The 9,836-nt window shown below is 55.7% G+C and overlaps 2 protein-coding genes across 2 annotated transcripts in view; both read right to left on the bottom strand.

Annotated features, from left to right (window-relative positions):
• Nucleotides 1-1,096: 1,096 nt before the first annotated feature.
• Nucleotides 1,097-5,462, bottom strand: GUITHDRAFT_156331 (hypothetical protein). Its single transcript, XM_005819380.1, is given in 5 exon segments — nt 1,097-1,235; nt 1,336-1,362; nt 1,375-1,767; nt 4,510-4,512; nt 4,530-5,462. 1 exon segment carries the CDS (start codon nt 5,385-5,387, stop codon nt 4,548-4,550), a length of 840 nt encoding a protein of 279 aa, XP_005819437.1. The 5' UTR covers nt 5,388-5,462; the 3' UTR covers nt 1,097-1,235; nt 1,336-1,362; nt 1,375-1,767; nt 4,510-4,512; nt 4,530-4,547.
• Nucleotides 5,463-7,351: 1,889 nt separating this feature from the next.
• GUITHDRAFT_121386 (hypothetical protein) overlaps nt 7,352-9,836 on the bottom strand; it is a gene marked incomplete at both ends in the record, with an annotated part of 3,320 nt that continues 835 nt past the window's right edge. Inside the window, one exon of the mRNA XM_005819379.1 lies at nt 7,352-9,490. Coding sequence (XP_005819436.1) covers nt 7,352-9,490 — 2,139 coding nt within the window. The remainder of the gene's footprint in view (nt 9,491-9,836) is intronic.

The raw sequence follows: 9,836 nt of genomic DNA, 5'->3' as shown, positions 1-9,836 counted from the left end.
CTTGGACACAAAGCGATCAGCTGTCAACTCGACTTGCGAGCGCCTCTCTGATCTTCGGGTCCTCGCTGAACAGAGTCAGGTGTACTCCCTCCATCGCTTCGCTCTCTCGGAAAGCTCGAAATGCTGTATCATTCGCGTCTGGGCAGCTCGAGGAGACGATCCACTCCACCTCCCTCTGTCTCCAGATGACGTTGGCCCCTACAGCGATGAAGCCTTTCTGACCTAAGCCTTTGTGGACTTGCTGTCCTGGCGCCCCAGCGACCAGCATGCCTGCCAGCGGCTGGAGTTGGACCGCTGCAAGGGACTGGCGCAGCAGCTGATAGCGATAGACGGCAGCTATCTCAGCCGTTGTCATGCCGCCCAAGGTTAGCAGGTGAGTCAGCTCTGCCAAGCTGCCCCCTTTGCCCCAGGGTCCTCTCTTGGCTCGAATCTTGAAAGATCGATCGTGCACGATGCTCACATGTACAGCTGTGAACTTGCGACCATCGATCGCGAAGTCCTCTCTTCCCTGCCAGAGCTTCTCCGCTTGTGCATTGCGGAGGAAGGAAACAGTCACCGGGATCTCCTCAGCACTCGCTATCTCGGGTCTATACGGAGCCTTCCACATGATTGCTTTACTCTCTTGCACTGAGTCTACGATCAGTCCGATCTCTTCGAATTTCTTCTTCAGCTTTTCTTCATGGTTGACATACACCGAGGAGATGCCCAGGAGAGTCATGGAGATGAAGGAAGTCACCTCGTTGCCTGCTGAGGCGGTGTATGTCTCGACCTTCTCCTTCTTGGCTTCTTCAATCTGCTGCATAAACCACTCTCTGGATGCGTCACTCCATCCAGTCATCGCTTCTTGCAGAAGCTCACGTCGTGCCTGCTGACATGTCGAGCGGATGGCTTCTGCGATAGCGTCGGGGGTGCATCCCTCCACAGCCTTGCAAGCCTGGGCTGTCCTGCTGTTCGGATAACGCTTCGCGAAGCTCTTCACCCTCTCGACGAGATCAGCTTCGAGGACAGAGGCATCCACAAGTCCGCTCTGCGTGTATTGGCATGATCTCCGATACAGCAGGTTGCGAACATTTTCATCATACTGAAGAACCATACTTAGAAAGCTATTTGAAGTATACAAACCTCTCGCTTGCAGCTTCCTTGGCGCCCTGGCAGCTTCCGCGCTGCCTGAAATAACCGGCGCTGCCTGAAATAACCGGCGCTGCCTGAAATAACCGGCGCTGCCTGAATTGCAGCTTCCTTGGCGCCCTGGCGGCTTCCCCTACACCTGACGAGGAGCCATGCTGCCGAAAATAACGGCTAAAAAAAAAAACCCTAAACCCTAAACCCTAAACCCTAAACCCTAAACCCTAAACCCTAAACCCTATTATTATTATTATTATGTGAGTTTATTAGAATGCTAGAATGTTGCTCGGCCTCGTTGTGGGCTTTTGCAATTTGATCCTAGTCTAAAGAGGCGCTCGAGCACTGGGAGTACACGGCCTACAATGCGAACCCTGCTTCTGAGGCGTCTTTCTACTCTCTACTTCTGCTGTCTTCTCTTGGCTTCCTCAGCCTCAGTCAGGAGAGTTGCCTCTCCTCACCTTGGCCTTCGGTCGCCACCTACTCTACCTCCATTCAGCTTCCTCAGCCTCAGTCAGGAGAGTTGCCTCTCCTCACCTTGGCCTTCGGTCGCCACCTACTCGTCCTCCATTCAGCTTCCTCAGCTTCAGTCAGGAGAGTTGCCTCTCCTCACCTTGGCCTTCGGTCGCCTCCTACCTTCTCTCCTTACCTTGAGCTCAGCTCAAGCTCGGTACGGGCTCGCCCCGTCTTCTTCCTCGCCCTCGCCTTGCTCTTCCTCCATGTCTTCCTCTTCTTCGCCATCTTCCCTCATCTCCACCCGCAGTCGGTCCTTCTTGTCCACCTTCAGCGAGCAGGCCAGCACATGCATCTCTGCGAATTTACTCAGTGCTATGAACAGGAAGCTAAGAGATCGACGCTCTATGTCGTCGCTCTCCGCCTCCTGCTCAAGCTCAGCAGCTGCCGTTGCCCGTGGCGAGAACGCGCTGCCCCTCCTTGCCTTCTTGCTCTCTCCTTGCACGCGAGTCCAGCGCTTGCTCTGCAGCCACTTCCCCAGCTTCTCCTTGAGAACGTTGCGCCCAACTCCCTGCTCCTCTGGCATCTTCGCCCACTCTCCCAGCGACATGAACTCCAGGCTCCCCGGAGAGTAGAACGTGTCGTGGAGGTTGCCAACAGCCTTGTCCAGGACCAGCTTGATCGGCTCGCTCGTCCCCGCCTCGTTCAAAGAAGCTGCATCTTCGATGACTGCTGACAGCTCGCTGACGAGCTGCATGTCCTCTTGGCTTGACGGAGATGCTGCCTCCATTGTGATCCTCTCCAGGTCTGTAAACTCCAGCCACTCTCCCTCGCTCTCCTCCTGTCGCTGCGCTGCGTCGCTGGTGCCCCGCTGACCAGCCGCCTCAGAGTCAGGCTCCTTGTCGAAGCCGACTGCTTCGAGCTTGGTTGCTGCGCCTTCGAGATAGAAGGGCAGCTCCTTCATCATGCGTCGAGCATCCTCCGTGGAGCCGAGGAGGATGCATAGCTTGGACCCGTTCCAGGACTTGGTGTTCAAATCCTCCTCCATGTCGATGCCTTCAACGTTGATCTCGAGCCTGTTAGCGATCTCCAACAAGACTCTCTTGACTCTTGCGATAGACGTGTTGCCGCCGTTGCACAGCCCCTCCATCTCCTTCCTCGTGAAGCGACCAGATGCCGCCGTCGACTTGATGATGATCTTGATCTCCTTGCCGTCCTTGCCGCCTGCCTTCTTCTGCATCCTTGATGCCTTCTTCAACTTATTTCTGGACACAAAGCGATCAGCTGTCAACTCGACTGCGAGCGCCTCTCTGATCTTCGGGTCCTCGCTGAACAGAGTCAGGTGTACTCCCTCCATCGCTTCGCTCTCTCGGAAAGCTCGAAATGCTGTATCATTCGCCTCTGGGCAGCTCGAGGAGACGATCCACTCCACCTCCCTCTGTCTCCAGATGACGTTGGCCCCTACAGCGATGAAGCCTTTCTGACCTAAGCCTTTGTGGACTTGCTGTCCTGGCGCCCCAGCGACCAGCATGCCTGCCAGCGGCTGGAGTTGGACCGCTGCAAGGGACTGGCGCAGCAGCTGATAGCGATAGACGGCAGCTATCTCAGCCGTTGTCATGCCGCCCAAGGTTAGCAGGTGAGTCAGCTCTGCCAAGCTGCCCCCTTTGCCCCAGGGTCCTCTCTTGGCTCGAATCTTGAAAGATCTATCGTGCACGATGCTCACATGTACAGCTGTGAACTTGCGACCATCGATCGCGAAGTCCTCTCTTCCCTGCCAGAGCTTCTCCGCTTGTGCATTGCGGAGGAAGGAAACAGTCACCGGGATCTCATCAGCACTCGCTATCTCGGGTCTATACGGAGCCTTCCACATGATTGCTTTACTCTCTTGCACTGAGTCTACGATCAGTCCGATCTCTTCAAATTTCTTCTTCAACTTTTCTTCATGGTTGACATACACCGAGGAGATGCCCAGGAGAGTCATGGAGATGAAGGAAGTCACCTCGTTGCCTGCTGAGGCGGTGTATGTCTCGACCTTCTCCTTCTTGGCTTCTTCAATCTGCTGCATAAACCACTCTCTGGATGCGTCACTCCATCCAGTCATCGCTTCTTGCAGAAGCTCACGTCGTGCCTGCTGACATGTCGAGCGGATGGCTTCTGCGATAGCGTCGGGGGTGCATCCCTCCACAGCCTTGCAAGCCTGGGCTGTCCTGCTGTTCGGATAACGCTTCGCGAAGCTCTTCACCCTCTCGACGAGATCAGCTTCGAGGACAGAGGCATCCACAAGTCCGCTCTGCGTGTATTGGCATGATCTCCGATACAGCAGGTTGCGAACATTTTCATCATACTGAAAAACCATACTTAGAAAGCTATTTGAAGTATACAAACCTCTTGCTTGCAGCTTCCTTGGCGCCCTGGCGGCTTCCCCTACACCTGACGAGGAGCCATGCTGCCGAAAATAACGGCGCCTGCTGCCGAAAATAACGGCGCCTCTAAACCCTAAACCCTAAACCCTAAACCCTAAACCCTAAACCCTAAACCCTAAACCCTAAACCCTATTATTATTATTATTATGTGAGTTTATTAGAATGCTAGAATGTTGCTCGGCCTCGTTGTGGGCTTATGCAATTTGATCCTAGTCTAAAGAGGCGCTCGAGCACTGGGAGTACACGGCCTACAATGCGAACCCTGCTTCTGAGGCGTCTTTCTACTCTGTACTTCTGCTGTCTTCTCTTGGCTTCCTCAGCCTCAGTCAGGAGAGTTGCCTCTCCTCACCTTGGCCTTCGGTCACCACCTACTCTACCTCCATTCAGCTTCCTCAGCCTCAGTCAGAAGAGTTGCCTCTCCTCACCTTGGCCTTCGGTCGCCACCTACTCCTCCTCCATTCAGCTTCCTCAGCCTCAGTCAGGAGAGTTGCCTCTCCTCACCTTGGCTTTCGGTCGCCTCCTACCTTCTCTCCTTACCTTGAGCTCAGCTCAAGCTCGGTACGGGCTCGCCCCGTCTTCTTCCTCGCCCTCGCCTTGCTCTTCCTCCATGTCTTCCTCTTCTTCGTCATCTTCCCTCATCTCCACTCGCAGTCGGTCCTTCTTGTCCACCTTCAGCGAGCAGGCCAGCACATGCATCTCTGCGAATTTACTCAGTGCTATGAACAGGAGGCTAAGAGATCGACGCTCTATGTCGTCGCTCTCCGCCTCCTGCTCAAGCTCAGCAGCTGCCGTTGCCCGTGGCGAGAACGCGCTGCCCCTCCTTGCCTTCTTGCTCTCTCCTTGCACGCGAGTCCAGCGCTTGCTCTGCAGCCACTTCCCCAGCTTCTCCTTGAGAACGTTGCGCCCAACTCCCTGCTCCTCTGGCATCTTCGCCCACTCTCCCAGCGACATGAACTCCAGGCTCCCCGGAGAGTAGAACGTGTCGTGGAGGTTGCCAACGGCCTTGTCCAGGACCAGCTTGATCGGCTCGCTCGTCCCTGCCTCGTTCAAAGAAGCTGCATCTTCGATGACTGCTGACAGCTCGCTGACGAGCTGCATGTCCTCTTGGCTTGACGGAGATGCTGCCTCCATTGTGATCCTCTCCAGGTCTGTAAACTCCAGCCACTCTCCCTCGCTCTCCTCCTGTCGCTGCGCTGCGTCGCTGGTGCCCCGCTGACCAGCCGCCTCAGAGTCAGGCTCCTTGTCGAAGCCGACTGCTTCGAGCTTGGTGGCTGCGCCTTCGAGATAGAAGGGCAGCTCCTTCATCATGCGTCGAGCATCCTCCGTGGAGCCGAGGAGGATGCATAGCTTGGACCCGTTCCAGGACTTGGTGTTCAAATCCTCCTCCATGTCGATGCCTTCAACGTTGATCTCGAGCCTGTTAGCGATCTCCAACAAGACTCTCTTGACTCTTGCGATAGACGTGTTGCCGCCGTTGCACAGCCCCTCCATCTCCTTCCTCGTGAAGCGACCAGATGCCGCCGTCGACTTGATGATGATCTTGATCTCCTTGCCGTCCTTGCCGCCTGCCTTCTTCTGCATCCTTGATGCCTTCTTCAACTTATTTCTGGACACAAAGCGATCAGCTGTCAACTCGACTGCGAGCGCCTCTCTGATCTTCGGGTCCTCGCTGAACAGAGTCAGGTGTACTCCCTCCATCGCTTCGCTCTCTCGGAAAGCTCGAAATGCTGTATCATTCGCCTCTGGGCAGCTCGAGGAGACGATCCACTCCACCTCCCTCTGTCTCCAGATGACGTTGGCCCCTACAGCGATGAAGCCTTTCTGACCTAAGCCTTTGTGGACTTGCTGTCCTGGCGCCCCAGCGACCAGCATGCCTGCCAGCGGCTGGAGTTGGACCGCTGCAAGGGACTGGCGCAGCAGCTGATAGCGATAGACGGCAGCTATCTCAGCCGTTGTCATGCCGCCCAAGGTTAGCAGGTGAGTCAGCTCTGCCAAGCTGCCCCCTTTGCCCCAGGGTCCTCTCTTGGCTCGAATCTTGAAAGATCGATCGTGCACGATGCTCACATGTACAGCTGTGAACTTGCGACCATCGATCGCGAAGTCCTCTCTTCCCTGCCAGAGCTTCTCCGCTTGTGCATTGCGGAGGAAGGAAACAGTCACCGGGATCTCCTCAGCACTCGCTATCTCGGGTCTATACGGAGCCTTCCACATGATTGCTTTACTCTCTTGCACTGAGTAAGTCACCTCGTTGCCTGCTGAGGCGGTGTATGTCTCGACCTTCTCCTTCTTGGCTTCTTCAAGATGCCCAGGAGAGTCATGGAGATGAAGGAAGTCACCTCGTTGCCTGCTGAGGCGGTGTATGTCTCGACCTTCTCCTTCTTGGCTTCTTCAATCTGCTGCATAAACCACTCTCTGGATGCGTCACTCCATCCAGTCATCGCTTCTTGGAGAAGCTCACGTCGTGCCTGCTGACATGTCGAGCGGATGGCTTCTGCGATAGCGTCGGGGGTGCATCCCTCCACAGCCTTGCAAGCCTGGGCTGTCCTGCTGTTCGGATAACGCTTCGCGAAGCTCTTCACCCTCTCGACGAGATCAGCTTCGAGGACAGAGGCATCCACAAGTCCGCTCTGCGTGTATTGGCATGATCTCCGATACAGCAGGTTGCGAACATTTTCATCATACTGAAGAACCATACTTAGAAAGCTATTTGAAGTATACAAACCTCTCGCTTGCAGCTTCCTTGGCGCCCTGGCAGCTTCCCCTACACCACGCGTGCAGCCATGGTGCCTGAAATAACCGGCGCTGCCTGAAATAACCGGCGCTGCCTGAAATAACCGGCGCTGCCTGAAATAACCGGCGCTGCCTGAAATAACCGGCGCTGCCTGAAATAACCGGCGCTGCCTGAAATAACCGGCGCTCCTAAACCCTAAACCCTATTATTATTATTATTATGTGAGTTTATTAGAATGCTAGAATGTTGCTCGGCCTCGTTGTGGGCTTGTGCAATTGGATCCTAGTCTAAAGAGGCGCTCGAGCACTGGGAGTACACGGCCTACAATGCGAACCCTGCTTCTGAGGCGTCTTTCTACTCTCTACTTCTGCTGTCTTCTCTTGGCTTCCTCAGCCTCAGTCAGGAGAGTTGCCTCTCCTCACCTTGGCCTTCGGTCACCACCTACTCTACCTCCATTCAGCTTCCTCAGCCTCAGTCAGGAGAGTTGCCTCTCCTCACCTTGGCCTTCGGTCGCCACCTACTCCTCCTCCATTCAGCTTCCTCAGCTTCAGTCAGGAGAGTTGCCTCTCCTCACCTTGGCCTTCGGTCGCCTCCTACCTTCTCTCCTTACCTTGAGCTCAGCTCAAGCTCGGTACGGGCTCGCCCCGTCTTCTTCCTCGCCCTCGCCTTGCTCTTCCTCCATGTCTTCCTCTTCTTCGTCATCTTCCCTCATCTCCACTCGCAGTCGGTCCTTCTTGTCCACCTTCAGCGAGCAGGCCAGCACATGCATCTCTGCGAATTTACTCAGTGCTATGAACAGGAAGCTAAGAGATCGACGCTCTATGTCGTCGCTCTCCGCCTCCTGCTCAAGCTCAGCAGCTGCCGTTGCCCGTGGCGAGAACGCGCTGCCCCTCCTTGCCTTCTTGCTCTCTCCTTGCACGCGAGTCCAGCGCTTGCTCTGCAGCCACTTCCCCAGCTTCTCCTTGAGAACGTTGCGCCCAACTCCCTGCTCCTCTGGCATCTTCGCCCACTCTCCCAGCGACATGAACTCCAGGCTCCCCGGAGAGTAGAAGGTGTCGTGGAGGTTGCCAACGGCCTTGTCCAGGACCAGCTTGATCGGCTCGCTCGTCCCCGCCTCGTTCAAAGAAGCTGCATCTTCGATGACTGCTGACAGCTCGCTGACGAGCTGCATGTCCTCTTGGCTTGACGGAGATGCTGCCTCCATTGTGATCCTCTCCAGGTCTGTAAACTCCAGCCACTCTCCCTCGCTCTCCTCCTGTCGCTGCGCTGCGTCGCTGGTGCCCCGCTGACCAGCCGCCTCAGAGTCAGGCTCCTTGTCGAAGCCGACTGCTTCGAGCTTGGTTGCTGCGCCTTCGAGATAGAAGGGCAGCTCCTTCATCATGCGTCGAGCATCCTCCGTGGAGCCGAGGAGGATGCATAGCTTGGACCCGTTCCAGGACTTGGTGTTCAAATCCTCCTCCATGTCGATGCCTTCAACGTTGATCTCGAGCCTGTTAGCGATCTCCAACAAGACTCTCTTGACTCTTGCGATAGACGTGTTGCCGCCGTTGCACAGCCCCTCCATCTCCTTCCTCGTGAAGCGACCAGATGCCGCCGTCGACTTGATGATGATCTTGATCTCCTTGCCGTCCTTGCCGCCTGCCTTCTTCTGCATCCTTGATGCCTTCTTCAACTTATTTCTGGACACAAAGCGATCAGCTGTCAACTCGACTGCGAGCGCCTCTCTGATCTTCGGGTCCTCGCTGAACAGAGTCAGGTGTACTCCCTCCATCGCTTCGCTCTCTCGGAAAGCTCGAAATGCTGTATCATTCGCCTCTGGGCAGCTCGAGGAGACGATCCACTCCACCTCCCTCTGTCTCCAGATGACGTTGGCCCCTACAGCGATGAAGCCTTTCTGACCTAAGCCTTTGTGGACTTGCTGTCCTGGCGCCCCAGCGACCAGCATGCCTGCCAGCGGCTGGAGTTGGACCGCTGCAAGGGACTGGCGCAGCAGCTGATAGCGATAGACGGCAGCTATCTCAGCCGTTGTCATGCCGCCAAAGGTTAACAGGTGAGTCAGCTCTGCCAAGCTGCCCCCTTTGCCCCAGGGTCCTCTCTTGGCTCGAATCTTGAAAGATCGATCGTGCACGATGCTCACATCCGCTTGTGCATTGCGGAGGAAGGAAACAGTCACCGGGATCTCCTCAGCACTCGCTATCTTCTCCGCTTGTGCATTGCGGAGGAAGGAAACAGTCACCGGGATCTCCTCAGCACTCGCTATCTCGGGTCTATACGGAGCCTTCCACATGATTGCTTTACTCTCTTGCACTGAGTCTACGATCAGTCCGATCTCTTCAAATTTCTTCTTCAGCTTTTCTTCATGGTTGACATACACCGAGGAGATGCCCAGGAGAGTCATGGAGATGAAGGAAGTCACCTCGTTGCCTGCTGAGGCGGTGTATGTCTCGACCTTCTCCTTCTTGGCTTCTTCAATCTGCTGCATAAACCACTCTCTGGATGCGTCACTCCATCCAGCCATCGCTTCTTGGAGAAGCTCACGTCGTGCCTGCTGACATGTCGAGCGGATGGCTTCTGCGATAGCGTCGGGGGTGCATCCCTCCACAGCCTTGCAAGCCTGGGCTGTCCTGCTGTTCGGATAACGCTTCGCGAAGCTCTTCACCCTCTCGACGAGATCAGCTTCGAGGACAGAGGCATCCACAAGTCCGCTCTGCGTGTATTGGCATGATCTCCGATACAGCAGGTTGCGAACATTTTCATCATACTGAAGAACCATACTTAGAAAGCTATTTGAAGTATACAAACCTCTCGCTTGCAGCTTCCTTGGCGCCCTGGCAGCTTCCCCTACACCACGCGTGCAGCCATGGTGCCTGGAATAACCGGCGCTGCCTGGAATAACCGGCGCTGCCTGGAATAACCGGCGCTGCCTGGAATAACCGGCGCTGCCTGGAATAACCGGCGCTGCCTGGAATAACCGGCGCTGCCTGGAATAACCGGCGCTGCCTGGAATAACCGGCGCTGCCTGGAATAACCGGCGCTGCCTGGAATAACCGGCGCTGCCTGGAATAACCGGCGCTATTTTAGGATCTGACATTTGCAAGCAAAACGAT

Source organism: Guillardia theta (assembly GCF_000315625.1).
Source record: "Guillardia theta CCMP2712 unplaced genomic scaffold GUITHscaffold_227, whole genome shotgun sequence".
Lineage (NCBI taxonomy): Eukaryota > Cryptophyceae > Pyrenomonadales > Geminigeraceae > Guillardia > Guillardia theta.
This window is presented reverse-complemented; position numbering and strand designations above follow the sequence as displayed.